We start from the raw sequence: 22,174 nt of genomic DNA, 5'->3' as shown, positions 1-22,174 counted from the left end.
CAGAATGATCCTACCATATTTATGGGAAATGCAAAGCTTAGTTGTCTTTTTGCAAAAAAATTCTGTGAACAATGCAAATAAATAGTTCAAGCTATCTCCCATTTTCTGATTGCTTGATACCATATTTACACACGACTTATCCAGATATACTTACAGAAAGTTTTTTCTTATGTTCTCTGGGGTCCTAAACTAATTCTCAAATTTCCCTATCCAACCAGTATTTGAAGTATTCATGCTATCCTTATATTTTTCTCTGTTTACCACTGAACCAGAAGGCTTAGATTTGAGGACTGCCAATGGTCTTTGTATTACCTCTTCTGTTTGCTCACATTACTATCATGCTTCTTATCCAGAGTGTAGATTTACTTTATGTTTTTGCACCGCGCCACTTCTTCATCATTCATCCCTCTCAGTGTATTCCATTAACTGTTTCCTTATTGTCCCAAAATCCACCTTCCTAAAATAATGCCTTCATTGTATTCTCCTGATCCATGTGGAACCTGTATGGGTGGGTCATGGAGCCAATAGCTTCTCTGTGCAGAATGTAGAAGGGTATCTTTGTTTCTCTCCATAGATACTGCCTGACCTCCTGAAAAGTTCCAGTATTTTCTCTTTTTATTTCAGATTTCCAGCAACTGCAGTATTTTTCTTTTTATATTAGTTCAGCTGTGCTATCTTCTAGCAATAATCTCTTGGATCTCATTTCTTAAGGAGGTAAATCTCAGTATGAACACTTGCAATATTGGCACCTTTGTTTAGCCCATATCTCCCGGATGATTAATTCAGGAGCAACACATGGTGTGGGGAGGGGGTGTGCAGAACAGATTTGTTGTAACACTGACATTGTCAGTATTTAGGCTTTTATTGTCGAGCCTCTGATCTAACTAATTTCTCCCCCAGTGTCACGTTTTTTCAAGCAGAAGCGTCAGCAGGTCCGATGGCTGGAGGGAGGGCTGCGAGGTTGCACTGGTTTAAAAATAGTCTGCCGTCCTGCAGTCTCTGGTCGCCCAGCTCCAGCTCACTTCACAATCAATGTCTGCCCTGAACAGCATTCTGGGTTAGGAATGTCAACATGGCTGCAGACATCGGAGAACTGCTGGTCCCCTACATGCCAACCATCCGAGTCCCTAGATCAGGGGACAGGGTTTACAAGAGCGAATGCGCCTTCTCCTTTGACTCCCCAGTAAGTAGGCGGCTCTCCTTTTTTGGGGAAGGGGGATGCGCGCATGGAGGATTTCTTGTTTAAAGACTGGAAGTTTTCTGTTGACACGTGAATGACTGCACGAACTTGCGATGCTCATCTGGGTTTGGGAACTTGCTGATAGGATCAGGACAGCTTTGCTTCCCGAAACGCTGTTAGACAAAGCAGTGGAGAGCGAGAGAGAGACTGCAGGAGTCACCGCGAGGCCACCAAGGCAGCAATCTATCGGGGCTAGAATATAACAGAAAGGAAACCTGGGGCATGACATTATATCAGTGGGGGTGTGAACCCGACAAGTTAAACCGAAATGAGGAGGAAGGCAGTGCCGGCAGGCAACTCGTATTCTAATCTGTCAGTTATATTTAGACGAGTAATCTTCAAGTTAAGCATGCTCTGAAGGGCAAATGAAAAGTGAGGGAATGTTTAAAGTTGTTAAAATTGCTTCAGGAAAGAAAGGGAAAAGAAACCAAAGGTGAAGGAAAATAAGTTTCAGAACTTTTAAACTTGTGTTTAAATTTTCGAAAGTCTGGCATGGAAGTAAATAGTACTTTATTTAATTTTGTTAGAAGAGTTAAAATGTGGTAAAAGGTGACTCAGCTGTTTGGCGTTCATCAACAGTGCCTGAGACAAGTTATTTATATACAGAGAGTTTGGGGCTCGGGTGTCGTATCTCTTTTTTTTGCTCTGAAGATTTTCTGTTTACCAATTAATTTACAAAAAAGAAAAATTATTGGAATTAATTAACAATTATTTATTTCGAAATAAAAATAACTTTGTATGTGGTATTTTTAGTTGTTAGATCTTGTGTTTCTTTTATTTGAGGCGTAATGTGATCACAGTGAAAATATAGAACGTGTGTTGCACTCCATCAAGTGGCTATAAAGTGTATGGAAAGTATTCACATCTCTGTATAAAATCCAATCCTGTAATGATTTGTCTGGTAACACTGATTGAACATTTTCTTTGCTGCTTCTAGTGGGATGGGCACATTTTTCAAACAGCACGGTAACATTCTTTCACTATTTGCGTACATAGGAAGGATGTTTCTACCTGTGAGGGAGTCCAAAACTAGGGCTCATAAAAAAGATAGTAACTAATAATCCAGTCAGTATTCAGAAGAAACTTCTTTATTCGAGAGTGGTTAGCATGTGAAATTTGCTACTATAAAGAGTAGTTTAGACAAATAGTGAAAGGAAGCTAGACAATTACATGAAGGACACACCAATAAGCTTGGATGACCTAAAGTGGGAGGAGTCTCATATGAGCATCAACAACACCGACTTGCATAAATATAGTGCCTTTGACATAGTAAATTGTCTTAAATTGCTGAACAGAAGTGTTATCAAACAAAATTTGATGCTGAGCCAAGTAAGGAGATGTTGGAATAAATAACCAAAAGCGTAGCCATGGAATAAGGTTTTAAAGAGCCTTTTAAAGAAAGAGAGATAAAGAGACAAAGAAGCTTGCGGAGGGAATTCTAGACCTTGGGGTTTAGGCAACTGAAGGCATGGTCACCTGTAGTTGGGCAATGGAAATCAGATGCCAGAATTTGAGGAGCGCAGGGACCTTGGTGGGATGTCCATTACAAACCCACTGATCCTTTTTGTATGATTCATAATTCCAATCACTAGAGAAAAAATATTGAATGTATAATTATGTTTGTTGTAGCAAAGAACTGACGACAAATCACATGAATTTAATATACATTCCTGTGGCTTTACAGTGGGAAGTCTTAAAGAATTCCATAGTGTTTTTATTGTTAAACCTTTGAAAAGCTTTAGAGCAGAGATGACATATTCTCAAGAAATGTTTTTATTTGCACAAAATTAATTGAACCTTATTACAAAAGTGACAAGTTTACACATTTTTGTTATAAATGGGGATGTAGGAACTTGTAGTGGAAAAATTTGGTACAACTGTGTGGCACCAAGAAGTAAGGTTTGGACGATTGTATCAAATATGATTTGGAAACTATTTCTAATTGGCTACGAAGGTGATTGCATTGAGCCAAACACACTACAAACACTGAACAAATAGACTCGAAAATAGAAATTTTCAGAATCAAACCAAAAGTAAGAATTGATATTAAATAGTACAAATGCCATAAAATATTTTACATGCTTTGAAGTACAATAAAATTTGGGGAAAAAGTGTGATGGCTTCATATGCTAAACATATATCTTTCCTGACATTGCTCACAGTTGAAATATATATTTTCTAAGGAGAGATAATATAATATTATGATTGTGCTGCAAAATGGAAATGAATCTCCTGAATACTGCAAAACCTAATGACATCAAGTGACCACTATGTAAATTTATGAAAAGAGTGATTAAGTATGTAGGGTAAAACATCTGCTATGTTTGTGGGGACAACAACAACTTATATTTATATAGCATCTTTAACTTAATAAAAAAACCCCAAGGCGCTTCACAGTGGTGTTAATAAAGGCAAATTTGACACCAAGCCACTAAGGAGATATTAGGGCTGATAGCCAAATTCTTGACCAAGGAGCTGGGTTTTAAGGAGCATTTTAAAGAAGGAAAAGAGAGGCAGAGAAGTTTAGGGAGAGAATTCTAGGAGCCTGTGGCTTCAGCAGCTGAAGGCGCAGCCATCAATGATGAAACAAATAAAATTGCAGATGCTCAAGAAGTCAGAATTGGAGGAGGACAGATATCTCAGAGGGCTGTGAGACTGCAGAAGATTACAGAGATAGTTCAAATTTATCCCTCTACTCACCACTAATTAGGAGTTTGTGACTCTGATGTTATTTATTACAGGAAGCTTTTTCTCTACATGCCAAGCAACTGTGTTCATTTTTTCTAATTTTTAAGAAGTGAAATGTCACATGTAATCTGAATTATGCAGCTTTTGATTCTGAAATGTGACAAAAAGGAAACCTGCATTAGATGTACCAGTTTTATATAGCTACGGATAGATTTTATATAAATAATAAAAGATTTAGCTAGGTGATTCACATAAAAAGAAACCCAGAAAACGTTTTGCAACACTGAATGTGCATGCGATTAAGGCATTTCTGGAGGGTGACCCAATGATATGTAGGAATTCTTTAGCATTTCACCTACAATATAAGATCCTACATATTTACTACTTTTGACTTGTGACCATTTAAAGATTCTAAGTTACTGTGCAACAATAGTGAAAGTATTTTCTGAAGATACTAACTAGGAACATATTTAAAATTAATGTTTTAAGTATCAACAGTCTGCAAAAACATTAGCCCCATTGTCAGTTCTTTAATAGAGCTATATTTGTTTTTATTCTTTTTATTGGGGTGGCCATCACTGGCGAGGCCAAAATTTGTTGTCCATCACTAATTGCCCTTGAGAAGGTGGTGCTGTGCTACCTTCTTGAACCGCTGCAGTCCATCTGGTGTTGATACACCCATGGTCATGTTAGGAAAGGAGTTCCAGAATTTTGATCCAGTGGCAGTGAAGGAACAGTGATGTAGTTCCAAGTTAGGATGGTCTGTGGCTTGGAGGAGAACTCGCCGGCGGTGGTGTTCCCATGCATTTGCTGCCTTTGTCCTCCTAGGTAGTAGAGTTCAAGGGTTTAGAAGGTGCTGTTGAAGGAGGCTTGGCGAGTTCCTGAAGTGCACCTTGTATGTTGTACACACTGCCACCACTATGCATCGATGCGGGAGGGAGTGAATGTTTAATTGGTGGATGGGATGTCAATCAAGCCGGCTGCTTTATCCTGTTTGATGTCACTTCTTGAGTGATGTTGGGGTTGCACTCATTCAAACAAGCGGAGAGTATTCCATCACACTCCTGAGGTGTCTTGTAGTTGCTGGACAAACCTTGGGAGACAGGAGATGAGTTACTCGCTACAGAATTCCCAGCCTCTGACCTGCTCTTCTGGCAAGAGTATTTATATGGCTGGTCCAGTTCAGTTCCTGGTCAATGGTAATCCCCAGCATGTTAATATTGGGGGATTCAGTGATGGTAATGCCATTGAATGTCATTGCCTGGCACTTGTATGTTGAATGTTACTTGCGCTTATCAGTTCAAGCTTGAATGTTGTCCAGGTCTTGCCGCATTTGGCCACAGACAGCTTCAGTATCTGAGAAGTTGCAAATGTTACTGAGCAATGTACAGTTAGGTCTTGCCACATTTGGCCACAGACAGCTTCAGTATCTGAGAAGTTGCGAATGTTACTGAGCAATGTACAGTTATCAGCTAACATCCCTACTTCTGACCTTCTGATGGAGGGAAAGTCATTGATGAAGCAGCTGAAGATGGTTGGACCTAGGACACTACTCTGAGGAACTCCTGCAGTGATGTCCTGGGACTAGGAGGATTGGCTTCCCACAACTGCAACCATCCTCCTTTGAGCCAGGTATGATTCCAACTAGTGGAGAGTTTTTCCCCCGATTCCCATTTACTCCAGTTTTGCTAGGGCTTCATAATGCCATGCTTGGTCAAATGATGTCTTGATGTCAAGGACAGTCACTCTTACCTTACCTCTTGAGTTCAGCTCTTTTGTCCCTGTTTGAACCAAGGCTGTAATGAGATCAGAAGCCAAGTGGCTTTGGCAGAACACAACCTGAGCAGGTTATTGCTGTGTAAGTGCTTCTTGATAGTACTGTTGATGACACCTTCCATCACTTTGCTGGTGATTGAGGGTAGATTGATGACCGGGTTGGATTTGTCCTTTTTGTGGACATGACTTTCTGGGCAATTTTCCACACCGTTGGGTAGACTCCAGTGTTGTAGCCATACTGAAACTGCTTGGCTAGGGGCGCTGCTAGTTCTTGAATAAAAGTCTTCAGTATTGCTGCCTGAAAATTGTCAGGGCCCTTGGCCTTAGCTGTATCCAGTGCCTTCAGCAGTTTCTTGCTATCACATTGGGTGAATCAAATTGGCTGAAGACTGGCATCTGTGATGCTGGGGATCACAGGAGGAGGGTGTTAGAAATATGTGCTGGGTTAACTCAACCTTGCAATACTGACTTTGCATATTAAAGCTTCTCTTATCAGCTCATTAAATGACATTGGTTCAATGCTCACAGAAAGGTATTAATGGTGGTTACGGGGGAATATATGTTTTTTACTAGCTAGGAAACTGAAAAAATCTGTGGTTTAATGCAATTTTTACAACAGTTTTGCAAAGTGCTATTTTAGTTGAATTGTAACTTAAAATTTAGCTTGTATATGATACTGAAGTTATTTGCCTTGCTGGTCCAAACTTTAACTTTCTAATTTATTTTCTGTTGGCCTTAACATTAAACTAATTGTGTATTTTGTTTAAATTGCAGGAATCTGAAGGTGGCCTTTATGTGTGTATGAGTACTTTTCTTGGGTTTGGAAGGGAACATGTAGAGAGACATTATCGCAAAACTGGGCAATGTGTCTACATGCATCTGAAACGAACCATAAAGGAGGTAAGAATGGTACCTGTACCAGCCAAGAAAGTTTATTTTTGATACTTAATGTTGGTTTAAAAATCACTGGTCATGGACACATTTCAGAATTATCTTTAAAAAACTTTGATTAAAACTAAGATGCTTATGTGAAAATGACATTGAAAAGTTAGTGCTGTGACAGATGGTGAATGTAATTGTATTGATTTGCATGCTAGGAACTGGCTGTTCTAGGATCTTTGGTAATCCAAACTTCACAAAACAATGATGTTATTTCTTAGATTAGGTTGAATGTTTTACATGTAGGCCATGCTGTATTGTGTCATTTTAGCTGACCCATAATTTTAAAATTTCTCTTTAAACCAAATAGTTCATCGATATAGAGAGCAAACTTTATTTTTCCTTTTTAAACAAATCTTAATATTTAAGTAAATTAAATTATTTTCTTCAACTTAATTATTAACATATTTTCAAATTCAGTATAGGCACCATTTTAACAGGTAAGATTTCACTCTATGCGTGTTTCAAAAAATTGATCTGTTGATATTTGGTTTAAAGCTCCTAATTAAGGATGCATTATATAATCATCTAGAAACCAGAGGTTAGGGAATCCCAACATGACTTCAGAGATGGGAAGTCCTATCCCGTGAACTTGCTTGGATTTTTTTGAAGAGATCATGGAGTTGGTGCATGATGGATGTCTAGTGGATATTGTGTTTCCTGATTTTGAAATAGTTTTTGATAAAATGAAGAATAGGCTGCTATGTAGAACTGGGTAGTACGTGAAACAGATGCACTCAGCTTGGATGATAGCATTAAGAGTGTATGAGGTGCTTCCAGAATTTGAAGATGCCTGAAGGGGTAGGGTTGTTAGCCGGATACTGAAAGGTATGGCAAAGCACAAGAAAGATTGAAGACCAAATTTTGAAGACAAGAGTAGAAGCAGAGTGGCATGAAAAAATAAGACAAAGTATATCAAAGACTTGATAACTTAGTACTAGAGAGTGGCAGAGAGGAGAAACTTGGAAAAAAGAACTAGAAGATATTGGGGAAAGTGAAGAATAATACTAGGAAGAAAAAAAAAAAGCATTGCCTGTTGGAACACAATCTATGAAAGGCAGAGATTAACACAGGGAGATTGGGTAAACTAATTAGGGAGACTGAAGTCCACAGTAGGAAAATAATGACTTATTAATGGATAGGGACCAGCAAAAGCTGAGATGAAAAAATGGAGAAACAACTGAGGAGGTTTGAGAAAGCGGCACAGTACTGAGATGTCAAGTGGCAAAGTACACTTCCAGTGATGGGTACCAGGAATCTATGAGGGGATTATTAGCCAACAGAAATTACAAACTGGAAACTCATCTAGATGAATTTGATATTGTTACCATCTCTATGAAGACGAATAACCTTTAAAAAGAGATTTGAATTCCCAATTATTAACTGAAAAGACCACGGAACAAGATTTCACAGTTTAAAAAAATCTTTTACTGTAACACACATAAGAGCAAGAATGAGCATTATTAATTCAATACAATGGCTTTTCATCTTAGAGGTTGGTCATTTCAGTCGGGAAATTTCCTGGCTCGGTGCGTTTACCTTGGTGGGAGGGGAGAGGTGCCCCAAGTGGCGTAATTCTCTTGGGATGGGGTGCAGGTGTGGGTTCATGTTGGGCTTGCAGCCTCCAGATGGAGAGGGGCTGCAGAGTGCCAAGGCTGGCTGGTTAAAAGGGCTGTCTTGGTTCTCTGGGACTTCATCCTAGTTGCGTTGCTAAATGTTAGGCTCTCTAGCCCTCACCACTCCCTCCTACCAATGCCCCTTCCATGTCAACCATGCCCACCAATGCCCCCACCCGCCCCCACTGGCCCCCCATATCCTCCATGTGAACTCTTGACCCCCCCATTCATCCTCATGGCCCCTTATAGTCCCTATTCCAACTTAGTGCCAGCTCATGACCTGCCATTCATCACCATGGCACCTTTTCCCCCTTCGGCTAACAGTGCCAACTCATGCCAACCTATGCCCGAAAAGCAACATTTGCCCTGACACTCTTCATGCCAACTCATCCAACATTCACCATGGGCAGACCTCATGGAATCAAACCTCATGAAATAAAATAAAGTTCCAGGCATCTTTTACAGTCTTCACTATACAAAAAAAAACCCTCTTATTCATGAAAATGCATTCAATAGATTTAAATCCCCTCAAGTACTTAATGCCTTAAAGAAACAACCATTTGTATTAATAACACCACATCGAAGACAGCTAATTGTTTAATAACCTCTTGGAACCATCAATCAAATTGTCAGGTTACAGCCTCCCACTGTGGTAATGACAGGTTGTGGAAGCAGTCAAGCAGTAATAATGCTATAATGTTGGCACTTAGGGTTATGTCAACCAACACCTATTGAAACTGCTAGAAATAGATTTTTTCACACTCAAACACAGGGAGACATTTTTTTCAAAATCTAAAGTGCAGGCGATTAAAATAACTCGACAGCATAAAAGTTCCACATACCTTATCCACTCTTCACGAGCATTTACACCTCCCCCATAAAGTCGTGGAACACACACTGTGGGCTGAGGCTATTCCTTGATGGAAATTCAGATCTGCTTGTCCTGTGCACTGAGTTTAAATGGCCCAGCCAATTCATAATTCAGATTTGACACTTCACACCCACCCTCTTTCTCCTACTGGTGAAAATGGGATCTGCTAGAAATGGGGGCAGGACTTCTGGATCCATTTCTTAACTCATACCATATTGATTAAGTCTTTGACCTCCTCCCTGCAGCGCAATAATATTCTCTTTAGTCATTACAGCCACCAGCCCTTCTTTCTTTCTATCTCTATCTTTCCTGAATACTTTGTATCAAGGAATATCTAGTACCCAGTTTGGTCCTTTTTGAGCCAGCTCTCTGCTCTCACCACAACACCATATTCCACGTTGCTCCTTGCACTTGCAGCTCAACCTTATTTACCACACGTTGTAATGTTGTAACGTACCAGCTGTGACCTTGATCAGTTCCTGGAAGTTTCAGTGTTCTCATGTTTGATCCATTTTAGGCTGTACAGTATTAACCTTTGAACTTTGAATAACTTGCTTAGGCTACAGTTATATTTCAACAGTATTATTAGAAATTATTTATTTATCTTTTCAGTTTTCCTTTTTTCTCATTTTTCTTCCTTCTTGTCCTGAAACCATTGATTCCTTGCTGGGATACAGTTTCATACGTGCTGGCTGACCTCTGGTATCTCATGCAAGTAACAATTCTTATTGCAGGAACCGAGACACAGTTCATTGGCAGCTATTCAACAGTAGCAAGGTTCACAGCCAAGTCTGGTCCTCTTCTTGTCCAGAGTTCTTCCTGTATATGCTTGCCAGAAATGCACCAGATAATAATTCTTCCCTTTTGTCAAAAGATGTTAAGGTCAGCTAATGCAGCTCAGGCTGGAACTGATAGCTAGGACCTCTTAGTCTGTTACATTTAGCTCTAAAGATGATATTGCCTTTACCATTAGACCTCAGGGCAGCCTGACTACCATTGAAATTTGTCATTGTTAGCTTAGTGTGCAGTGAAGCTTATCCTTTGAGTTTTGAGTACCAAATTTATGACAAGAGCATTCATTTTCTAGTGGAGAAAGAACATTCATTGACCTCACATAATATGATTAGATAATGATATATCATTATAAAGCATAGTGAGGCTTGCTTAACAGATGTGGCAATGACATATTAACTAGATTTAGGAGGCTTTTCTAGTGATGGGAGGAACAGCAGGTGAGGACTCTGAAAATGACACTCCTGTAAATTGAGGAATGAGAGCCCTTATGAGGGTTACTTATGGCAGATGATGCAAAGATATAGAGAATTGAGAAGAGAAGCTGAAGGAGGAAAATGACTGTGGGACAGAGTTGTTACAGATCAGAACGAAAGAGAATTAACTTTTTTCTGTTTGCTTATTAAATTTAGTTCTGGAAATGAAAGGCATAATCCTGCGCTCACAATTATGGTTTCAGGGAATGCAGGTCAGAGAATCTGGGTGGGATAAAGTCTTGTCACTAACTGATGCAACTTACTAACATGGCTTCCCACTGGAGGCATGGAATCAAACCTTACTATTGCAGTGAATTCAGCTTCTCAGCGGAAGTTCAATTTTACACTTAATATCTAGCGTTTACTATATATTCGAGTCAATCTCTTGTGACATTACACATCAGGAGTTAAAATCAATTGTAGTCATCAGTTGAAATGACAATCAATTTTTACAATAGTAAGGTCGTACGAGTAACAATAACATAAACAAATAAATGCGATTTTGATGGTGTTGGCTAGGACCTTGAGAAAACTTTCCTGAATTTTGTCTCAAAGTCACCTAGTGGAAAAATTGAACAATTGCCAAGTGACAAGTTGACATAAGAGAATCCCATTATAAAAGTGTACTTGAGAAGTTATAAGCATGTCGTATGCCCTACAAAAATAATGGTGGAAACATAATTATTAATAACATTTAAAAGGGAAAGATGGTTATTTGAATAAGAAAAATTGGAAAGAGTTAGGGAATTAGGACTCTTTCAAGGAACCATCACTTGTGTGATGGGATGAACAGCCTCCTCCTGTGTTGAAAAAGGCTGTCGTTCTATAAGCACATCAAGTGAACTTTTAATAGTGATGACAGCATTATTTACCTCTAATAGTACATTCTCTTGCCTTCTGATACATGGACCCATTCAAGTCTAGAATACTTTCTGACAAGACTATTTCTAGTTGCTCTGAGTAAGTGGCGCTTCCTTCCTCTTGATCCGCAGTTGAGTAACTTGCTATAGGCCATTTCAGAGGGCAGGTAAGAGTCAATCACATTGATATTGGACTGGAGTCAGATAGGCCAGAATGGGTAAGGACAGCAGATATCTTTTGCTGAAAGAAATTAATGAATCATTTGGGTTTTTCCGGCGATCCATTAGCTACATGGTCACTTTCACTAATAGCAGCTTTTTATTCCAGATTGTTAAAACTGAATTCAAATTCTCAAACTGCCCTAGTAGGATTTGTACTCGTGTTCTGCAGAGTTATTAGTTCAGATCACTGGATTATTAGTCCAATAACACAACAACTACACCACTATGCCCTCTATCTGCAAAACCCAGCGAACTCGAGCTTCAGGCTCGTAACACAGGGCTAAGCCTCTTAACAGAAATGTTCCTGAAGTCATTTTGAACACTTAAGAATCAACTGCTTGTGCTTTTATGCTGTTTTCTTATGTTCTTGAAAAATCCTTATTATCAGCCTGATTCTTTTGTACCTGATTCTTATGCTCCTTATCTGTTGTTACTGTTTCCTATGCAAGTATGATGCACATTAGTGTGTGTATGTGCTGCAGTCTAGAATGATACTTAACAAATATTGGAACCTTATTGAATACTTAAACTGACCATGTTCGGCTTTAGCTGCCTTTTGATGTAGCTTTAATGTTAAGTACTGAAAAGGAAAACAATTACAAACCTCTTTATGGAAATTGACTTAAACCTAACAAGGTTTTTTTCTTGATTTCAAAACTACAGAAAGCTACTGGAGCTTCTGGTGGAGGGCTACTGAAAAGAAAATCTCCTCGGATAATATTTGGTAAGCTGCAACTGATTAATGCGCAGTCTTTTAGATTATTGATCTGAATAGCAATTTAACAAAAGCGGGTTTTGCAATTTTGTATTATAAAGGGTTAACAGATGGGATGTACTAATGTATGATGTAGGTGATGTACTACTGAAATCAGTCAGTCATGTGTTACACTGCCTTGAGAGAGAGGTTGGAATCATGCCTAGGAACAAAAATGTCTGTAACCTGTTTAGATGGAGTACTAATAAACAAGTGTTAAGCAGATACCAGAGTATGTCTACAGTCTGTCTACTGACCAAATCCCACGTCTAGAGTCCAAGGTAGAAGGACACATCTCAGAACATAGTGGCAGCAGTGGCGATATCGATGTTAAAAAACACATTGGTGTTATTGAAGGAACCACAGAGTGAAAAAACCTTTGAAATCAGGCTGTAAAAAATCAAGGGAAGAAGGAGGCACACTGGAGAGAAATAACGATGACTGCACCTGGTGAGCACCTGCCCCGTCCATTTGACTGCCTTGAGGGCCCTCAGAGAGGCCAGCAGTGGGAGTTATGGAAACTTCATTTTCTCTGGTACTGAGCATCATCAGGCCTTCACAAAAAGGAACAAAAGCTTCAAGTTAGTTCCTTTCTTTATGCAGTGGTTTCAGTAGCAGATGACGTTCTCCTCAAACAAGGGATGCAGGAGTCCACTGCAGACTTTGTGTCCATTCTTAAAGCCTTTGACACCTATTTTAGCCTGAAGAAAAACTTAGTAATTTTACGAGCATGCTTTAACCAGTGGTTGCAATGACCCGGAGAATTGATTGAATTATTTCTAACCGACTTATATTGCCTAGTGCGATATAGGTCAGTTCCTGAGCATATGGGGTGCTGAAGGACAAGCTAATTTGTGATCTGCAGAGTCATGTATGTCCAGGATGAAAAACTCTCCGACTTTCTGCAGACCAAAGCTGATCTTACTTTGGATTAAGTGATTCAGTTTATGAGGCAGGCCAAACTTAGAGCATTTAATTGGGCTATAATTCGGCGTGATTCTGAAGCTTCACCTGACTCCGTAGATTGGGTAAGCTCACAGGCAATGGCCCCACCTACAAAAAAGCTTGCCAAAGCAGACAAAACAGCGGGAAAATCCATGCTGACAGCCATTTTGAGATGCTTGCACTGTGGCATGAAAACCCAGCCTGGATGCCAGGACTGCCCAGCAGGGTTGCAAAACTGGACATTTCAAGTGTCTCTGCAAATCCAACAATTTTAATCAAAGTCAAAGACCAGAAAGTATTCATGAAATACATTCCATCCAAGAAATGGAAAGACAAGAAAAAGACAAAATTACAGAGTTCCTAGGGGAAGTACAAAGAACAAAGAAAAGTACAGCACAGGAACAGGCCCTTCGGCCCTCCAAGCCTGCACCGATCATATTGCCCATCAATTAAAACATTTTGCACTTCCGGGGTCCATATCCCTCTATTCCCATCCTATTCATGTATTTGTCAAGCTGCCTCTTAAACACCACTTTCGTACCTGCTTCCACCACCTCCTCTGGCAGCGAATTCCAGATGCTCACTACCCTCTGCATAAAAAAACTTGCCCCACACAAGTCCTCTTTAGTTTTCTCCTCTCACCTTAAATCTATGTCCCCTAGTAATTGAGATAGATAGTCTTAGCCTTAACCCAGACTATTGGTTGGTTACAGTTCAAGGCTTTGATACTGCTTTTAAAATTGATACTGCTGCTGCTGTTAACATAGTAGCAGATGACCTTGACTGGCTTCAGCCAATGACCCTTTATCCATCAGACATCGAAATACAAGGTCCAGGCAGCATAGACCTTCCAATCAAAGGCAGGATTATTACGCCTCTTAGCTACAAGGGGTGACAGATTGTTGATTCTCCCTATGTTCTTCACAATCAATGCACATCCTTATTCAGGGCGATAATGGCATACTTCTATGAATCTTAGAAAAATCAGATGATGCTCATCATTTGAGTGACTCACTGTCTTTCATGCAACAATCTTCAATCTTTTATTGAGAAACACAGAAATTCAGCCTTCAGAAGCTGAGGAAGTTTATACAATCAGCGGTGAGTTCCTTTCTTTTACAGAGACACCATCCACTAGACCCCAGGCAGATGTTGAAGTTATGAACCTCTCAGTCCTTCATGAAATAAGGCCAGAGGTGACATACAGAAGGCACTGCAGCAGATGGTGACCATCCCTGTGAACACCTGCTGGACCTGAATTGGCTCATCCTAGAAAGTGGTGAAGAAGAATTCCTTGCAGTACTGAGTGATCTGGAAATTGAGGCTAGAGGATGATTTGTCTTCCCAGTTGATGGACGCACCAAATGATGTCTCTGTTGTCATTTTAAAGGAGTCAGCTGTGTTTTAGTGGCTGAGCAACATTCAGATCTGAGTTCCACTGAATCTCATGATGCATTGCCTACTTTATCTCCTGTTGTCCATGAAGAATCTTCCACAGAGAACGCCTCGCCTGAGTCCAGGTCAGATTCCATAGAGGATCACACTGCTGAAGCGCTGGTACCTTCCAAGGGTGAAAGTCAATTGCCTCCCATACTTCAGTCCCAGCTGAAAGTCTTCTTCCCTCCAGAGTTGGAGGTCAGAACAGAAGCTGAGGCAGAATCTTTAGCACTTCTGAAGCTGCAGAATCCTGTACTGTAATCTTGTCCCTGAGTTGATTATCTACAGGAAATTGGTCTCATTACAGAAGATGAGGCTATCTTGTCTCCATATTCTCAGCAATTCTTCCCATTGCCCATAGTGGAGCAACCTTGTACTGAGAGAAATGTGGCTCTCTTATCACTGCCTACAGAAATTAGACAGTCCTCCCGAAACCTTATTGGGAAATCATCTCTTCTTTTCCTGACAGTCTTACGGGAATTTGGTCATTTTTTCCTTTATTGTCCAAGTTCATTGAAATCTCGGATTTACAATGCCTTTCAGTCTTCCATACAGCAGTGAGTTCCTTTCTTTCACAGAGACACCATCCACTAAACCCCATAGAGCTGTGACAATCTTCCCTGGAGTTGAAGATCATTCCTCTTCTGAAGCTCTTTCCCTGAGTGCCTAGAGGGCGCAGTGTCCTGAATTCTTCTAATACAATCCCAAAGGGTCCAAAGGTTGATTCTCTTCAGTATTGTCTCTTGAGTCAGTCTTTTGTTGGAAAGCCATCATTGTCCTTGCAGTTCAATCATCATGCAACTTAGTCTGCTTCCCAGAAATGCTGCTAAAGTATTGTCCTATTCTGCAGATGATGATGTCCCACCAGATCCAGAAGAAAATCTTCGTCATCAAAATATCTTCCTAAGGGCCGTGAATACTGTGGGAGATTGAATCCCTCAGCACTGTGACTTGGAAAGGGGAAGAGTAGGATTTGGAGTCGCGTAGAATCTGTGGTTGTAAAAAGGGAGTTACAGAAATACAATATAAAGAGTTAAAGATATAGTTTCATGTCGGTTATTAGTGTACTTGAGTGAGGTGTAGTATAAAGAGTTAACTGTTGGAATATGCTAATGTAGGACGTAGATGATGATGTACTACTAACATCAGTCAGTTATGTGTTAGACTCTCGAGAAATAGGTTGGAATCATGCCTAGGAGCAATGTGCCTACTCTGTAACCTGTTTATAGGGAGTATTAAACAAGTGTTAAGCAAATACCAGATATAGTCTATCTACTGACCAAATCCAAGGCAGAAGGATGCGTCTTAGAATAATTTTTATTTTGAATTTGAGTTCTATCTTTATACCCCTTCTAATCTTTTATGCCATGCACTACCAACCTGATTTTCCCAGTCTACCTGCATATTGAAATCCCCCATTATCACTGTAACCTTGCCTTTCTTACACGCCTTTTCTATCTCCTGGTGTATCTTGTGCCCCACATCCTGACTATTGTTCGGAGGCCTGTACCTAACTCCCATTATGGTTTTTTTACCTTTGCGGTTCCTCAGCTCTACCCATACAGATTCCATATCATCTGACCCTATGTAATTTCTTGCTGTTGATTTAATTTCATTTCTTATGAACAAAGCAACCCTACCCCTCTGCCAATCTGCCTATCTTTTCGATAGGATATATATCCTTGGATATTTAGCTGGCCTCTGCTCATGCTGATTTTTAAATTTTCCACCAGTCAGAGAAGGTCTGATTAACAGCAATTTTTGTTTCTCTCCTTTCATCTCTCAGAAAGGAAGTGATTGTCCCCTACTTAGCACATTTATGGCCACAAACCGCTTGCAGAGCTTAAGCAAGTTGATTTTCCTTTTCATTACTAAAATTATCTGCATCAGAGGTTGCACATATTTCAAAAACAACCACGGATGAGCTAAAATAAATGGTGCAAAATCCAAACTTTTGATAGCATCTTAAAGAGAAAAATATTTGGTCACTTTGGGAAAGAAGAGTCATCATTATTGGGTTGTTACAGCAAAGGAGATGATATGTTCTCACGATATTTTTGTAATTCTGCCATAAACAAAAATCGTGTGTAAATCAACTTTGTCCCTCTAAGAAAACAGGCAAAAACATATGACTGCATCTATCTTTGATCCCCTATCCTGAGTAAAATCAGTCGCAAGAATAAGGGAAATAAACACGTGGCTAAAGGAGTGGTGCGGGAAAGAGGGATTCCAATTCATGGGGCACTGGCATCAATATTGGAACAGGAGGGATCTGTACCATTGGGATGGTCTCCACCTGAACCAATCTGGGACCAATGTTCTAGAGAAAAGGGTAAATAGGGTGCTCAACAGGACTTTAAACTAGAAAGTGTGGGGGGGAGGGAAGGGTAAAACTCCAAGAAGTATGACTAATGGGAAACAAAGCAGCAGGTTAGCATGTGGGGAGGTGGATTCAACTTCATGGAAAATTATGAAAAAACCGAAAAGAAAGGAGAGCCTAGGAGAGGCTGTTAAAGTCCCCAGAACACAAAAAAAAAGACAGCGTGTTTGGAAAGGGCTAGGAATCTAACTTCAAGCACATCAGGTAAAGGGACGACAATGAGAAAGGGGATGGGAAATACAGGACTGAAGGTGTTGTATCGGAATGCACGCAGTATACGACATAAGGTAAATGAGCTTGTGGTGCAGATTGAAATTGGCAGGTATGATGTGATGGACATCACGGAGACATGGCTGCAAGGGGGTCAGGACTGGGAGCTAGATATCCAAGGATATACATCCTATCGAAAAGATAGGCAGGTTGGCAGAGGGGTAGGGTTGCTTTGTTCATAAGGAATGAAATTAAATCAATAGCAAGAAATGACATAGGGTCAGATGATGTTGAATCTGTATGGGTAGAGCTGAGGAACCGCAAAGGTAAAAAAACCAAAATGGGAGTTAGGTACAGGCCTCCGAACAGTAGTCAGGATGTTGGGCACAAGATACACCAGGAGATAGAAAAGGTGTGTAAGAAAGGCAAGGTTACAGTGATGATGGGGGATTTCAATATGCAGGTAGACTGGGAAAATCAGGTTGGTAGTGGATCCCAAGCACAGGAATTTGTGGAATGTCTATGAGATGGCTTTTTGGAGCAGCTTGTGGTGGAGTCCACTAGGGAACAGGCAATTCTAGATTTAGTGATGTGTAATGAGGCAGATTTGATAGGGGAGCTTAAGGTGAAGGAACCCTTAGGAGGAAGTGACCATAATATGATAGAATTTACCTTGCAATTTGAGAGGAAAAAGCTGGAATCAGATGTAATGGTATTACAGTTGAATAGAGGCAACTACAGAGGCATGAGGGAGGAGCTGGCCAGAATTGACTGAGAGATGAGCCTAGCAGGAAAGACAGTGGAACAGCAATGGCAGGAGTTTCTGGGAGTAATTTGGGAGACACAGCAAAAATTCATCCCTAGGAAGAAGAAGCATACTAAAGGGAGGGCGAGGCAACCGTGGCTGACAAGGGAAGTCAGGGACAGCATAAAAGCTAAAGAGAAAGCATACAATGCAGCGAAGAGCAGTGGGAAACCAGGGGATTGGGAAGCCTACAAAAACCAATAGAGGACAACTAAAAAAGAAATAAGGAGGGAGAAGATTAAATATGAGGGTAAACTAGCCAGTAATATAAAAGAAGAATGCAAGAGTTTTTTTAGACATATAAAGGGTAAGAGAGAGACAGAAGTGGACATTGGGCCGCTGGAAAATGACCCTGGAGAAGTAGTAGTGGGGAACAAAGAAATGGCAGAGGAACTGAATAGGTACTTTGCATCAGTCTTCGTGGTGGAAGACACGAATAACATCCCCAAAGTACAAGAGAGTCAGGGGGCAGAGGTGAGTATGGTGGCCATTACCAAGGAGGAGGTGCTAGGAAAACTGAAAGGTCTGAAGGTGGATAAATCACCTGGACCAGATGGATAACATCCCAGAGTTCTGAAGGAGATAGCTGAAGAGATAGTGGAGGCGTTAGTGGTGATCTTTCAAGAATCACTCGAGTCAGTGAGGGTCCCAGAGGACTGGAAAATCACTAATGTAACGCCCCTGTTTAAGAAGGGCGTGAGGCAAAAGATGGGAAATTACAGGCCGATTAACCTGACCTTGGTCGTTGGTAAGATTTTAGAGTCCTTTATTAAAGATGAGATTTCAGAATCCTTGGAAGTGCATGGTAAAATAGGGCAAAGTCAGCATGGTTTCATCAAGGGAATGTCATGCCTGATAAATCTGTTAGAAATTCTTTGAGGAGGTAATGAGTAGGTTAGACAAAGGATAGCCAATGGATGTTATTTACTTGGACTTCCAGAAGGCCTTTGACAAGGTGCCGCACAAGAGTCTGCTCAGTAAGATAAGAGCCCATGGTGTTAGAGGCAAGGTACTAGCATGGATAGAAGATTGGCTGTCTGGCAGGAGGCAGAGAGTGGGGATAAGTGGGTCCTCCTCAGGATGGCGGCCGGAGACTGGTGGAGTTCCGCAGGGGTCAGTGTTGGGACCACAACTTTTCACTTTACACATTAATGATCTAGGTGAAGGAACTGAGGGCATCCTGGCTAAGTTTGCAGATGATACAAAGATAGGTGGATGGACGGGTAGTATTGAGGAGGTGGGGAGGCTGCAGAAGGATTTGGACAGGTTAGGAGAATGGGCAAAGAAGTGGCAGATGGAATACAACGTGGGGAAGTGTGAGGTCATGCACTTTGGTAGGAAGAATAGAGGCATAGATTATTTTCTAAATGGGGAGAGAATTCAGAAATCTGGAGTGCAAAGGGACTTGGGAGTCCTAGTCCAGGATTCTCTTAAGGTTAACTTGCAATTTGAGTCAGTAGTTAGGAAGGCAAATGTAATGTTGGCATTTATTTCGAGAGGACTAGAATATAAAGCAGGGATGTGCTGCTAAGGCTTTATAAAGCTCTGGTCAGACCACATTTAGAATATTGTGAGCAATTTTGGGCCCCGTATCTCAGGAAGAACGTGCTGGCCCTGGAGAGGGTCCAGAGGTGGTTCACAAGAATGACCCCAGGAATGAAAGGCTTAACGTATGAGGAACGTTTGAGGACTCTGGGTCTATACTTGATGGAATTTAGAAGGATGTGGGGGAATCTGATTGAAACTTACAGAATACTGAAAGGCCTGGATAGAGTGGACGTGGGGAATATGTTTCCATTAGTAGGAGAGACTAGGGCACAGCCTCAGAGTAAAGGGAAGACCTTTTAGAACAGAGATGAGGAGAAACTTCTTTAGCCAGAGAGTGTTGAATCCTTGGAATTAATTGCCATAGGAGGCTGTGGAGGTCAGGTCTTTGAGTGTTTTTAAGACCAAGATAGATAGGTTCTTGATTGGTAAGGGGATCAAAGGTTAAGGGGAGAAGGCGGGAGAATGGAGTTGAGAAACTTATCAGCCATGATTGAATGGCGGAGCAGACTCGATGGGCCAAATGGCCTAATTTGTGCTCCAATGTCTTATGGTCTTAAATCATTACACTTTCTCATCTTAGTCAAGACCTTTGCTTTAGCTTCCATCTTTGCTTCCTCCACCAACTAGAGGGAAAAACATTCTTGACCTCATCCTTACCAACCTGCCTGCTGCAGATGCATCTGTCCATGACAGTATCAGTAGGAGTCACCACCGCACAATCATTGTGGAGATGAAGTCCTGCCTCCACATTGAGGATACCCTTTATCATGCTGTGTGGCACTACCACCATGTTAAGTGGGATAGATTTTGAACAAATCTAGCAACTCAAGACCGGGCATCCATGAGGCGCTGTGGGTCATCATCAGCAGCAGAATTGTACTCCAGCCACAATCTGTAACCTCATGGTCCAGCATATCCCCCACTCTACAATTACCATCAAGCCAGGGGATCAACCATGTTTCAGTGAAGAGTGCAGGAGGGCATACCAGGAGCAGCACCAGGTATACCTAAAAAAAAAAAGAGGTGTCAACCTGGTGAAGCTACAACACAGAACTACTTGCGTGCCAAACAGCATAGTTAGCAAGTGATGGAGCTAAGTGATTCCACAACCAACGGATCAGATCTAAGCTCTGCAGTCCTGTCACATGCAGTCATGAATGGCAGTGGACAATTAAACAACCCATTGGAGGAGGAGGCTCCACAAGTATCTCCATCCTCAATGATGGAGGAGCCCAACGCATCAGTGCAAAAGAAGCTTGAAGCATTCACAACAATCTTCAGTCAGAAGTGCTGAGTGGATGATTCATCTCAGCCTCCTCCAGAGGCCCCAGCATCCCAGGTGCCAGTTTTCAGCCAATTCGATTCACTCCACAAGATATCAAGAAACGGCTGATCGTGCTGGATAGTGCAAAGGCTAATGGCCCTGACAATATTCCGGCAATAGTACTGAAGACTTGTGCTCCAGAGCTTGTCATGGCCCTAGCCAAGCTGTTCCAGTACAGCTACAACATAGGTATTTACCTATGGTAAAAGTGGAAAACCTCCCAGGTGTTAGGAAATAGAGTTTAAGTACGGTACATTGATAAAAAGTTGACTGCATTTCTAATGAGGTTTTTTTACAACTATAAGAGAAGGTAAACACACAAGAGTAGAAAATCCACGCTGTTGCTGAGCAACAGGGGGGGCCAAATAGACAGGTTTCTCCCACACACACAAACACAAGAAGAAAGACAGCAGTTTGATTTGGAAGCTGTTTGGGTGCAGTTGGTTCTGAAAGTTGCTGCCAGGAGAGATTGGAGCAAAGGGAACAGAAAGCCAGTCTCAAGCTAAAGAAAAACTCCAAAATCTAGGGGAGTGGAAGAGGGGAAAGTCCAAAGAAGGCCTGGTGGTCAAAGGAAGGACAGGAATCAGGGAAAAGGAAACAAAAACAAAATTACCTGGAAAAACTCAGCAGGTCTGGCAGCATCTGCGGAAAGGAGCACAGTTAACGTTTCGATCCGAATAACCCTTCAACAGAACACTCGAACCGTTAACTGTGCTCTTTTCTGCCGATGCTGCCAGACCTGCCGAGTTTTTCCAGGTGTTTTTGTTTTGGATTTCCAGTATCCGCAGTTTTTTGCTTTTACCAGGGAAAAGGTCCTGTTAAGTGCAGTTAAGGGTGAGGTGCAGAGAGAAAAGCTCCATGTTTCAGATTTAAAGTGAGAATAGCTTGCAAAAAGGTTCAACGAGAAGGTCTGTACTTCTTTGCTATGGGCACGTGAAGCAGTGGTGTACTGTTAGGGCTGAATGTGAGAGAAAGTGCATGGAAGACAGCTTGAATGCATGTGTTGACCCAGGGAAGAGGAACATCAGAAGGAGAGTTTGAAACCCTTGGGGTGAACCTTTGCGGAAGGCTTCCAAAAGAAAGCGTTGGTTTGGGAGAAGATTACAAGGTGAGATCTTGGAAAGTGGAGGTTGGAAACCCTCATGTGAAGGATGGAATTCAGTGAGACTAGTTGGCTCACAGTGTGATAGGTGTCTGGGGGGAGTTGAGGAGAGATCCATAGCATTTGGTTGAGGTGGCATCTGTCACTTGAGGTCAGAGTATGGTGTGTCTGACCACAGGATGCCATAGA

General features: G+C 41.2%; 1 protein-coding gene across 3 annotated transcripts in view; it reads left to right on the top strand.

Annotated features, from left to right (window-relative positions):
* The first annotated feature begins 994 nt into the window (after nucleotides 1-994).
* The window catches only part of usp13 (ubiquitin specific peptidase 13), a 104,102-nt gene continuing 82,922 nt past the window's right edge, over nucleotides 995-22,174 (top strand). For 2 of the 3 annotated variants that reach the window (XM_041216032.1, XM_041216023.1), the window contains exons 1-3: nucleotides 995-1,183; nucleotides 6,479-6,604; nucleotides 12,144-12,204. In XM_041216032.1, the coding sequence (XP_041071966.1) occupies nucleotides 1,073-1,183; nucleotides 6,479-6,604; nucleotides 12,144-12,204 (298 nt within the window). In that variant the 5' untranslated portion in view covers nucleotides 995-1,072. Of the gene's footprint in view, nucleotides 1,184-1,587; nucleotides 1,674-6,478; nucleotides 6,605-12,143; nucleotides 12,205-22,174 lie in introns of those variants that run through there. The other variant, XM_041216042.1, reaches the window with a different exon arrangement.

The sequence above is a fragment of the Carcharodon carcharias genome, chromosome 2, assembly GCF_017639515.1.
Source record: "Carcharodon carcharias isolate sCarCar2 chromosome 2, sCarCar2.pri, whole genome shotgun sequence".
Classification (NCBI taxonomy): domain Eukaryota; kingdom Metazoa; phylum Chordata; class Chondrichthyes; order Lamniformes; family Lamnidae; genus Carcharodon; species Carcharodon carcharias.
Note: the sequence above shows the minus strand (reverse complement) of the source record. Positions and strands in the feature narration are given on the sequence as shown.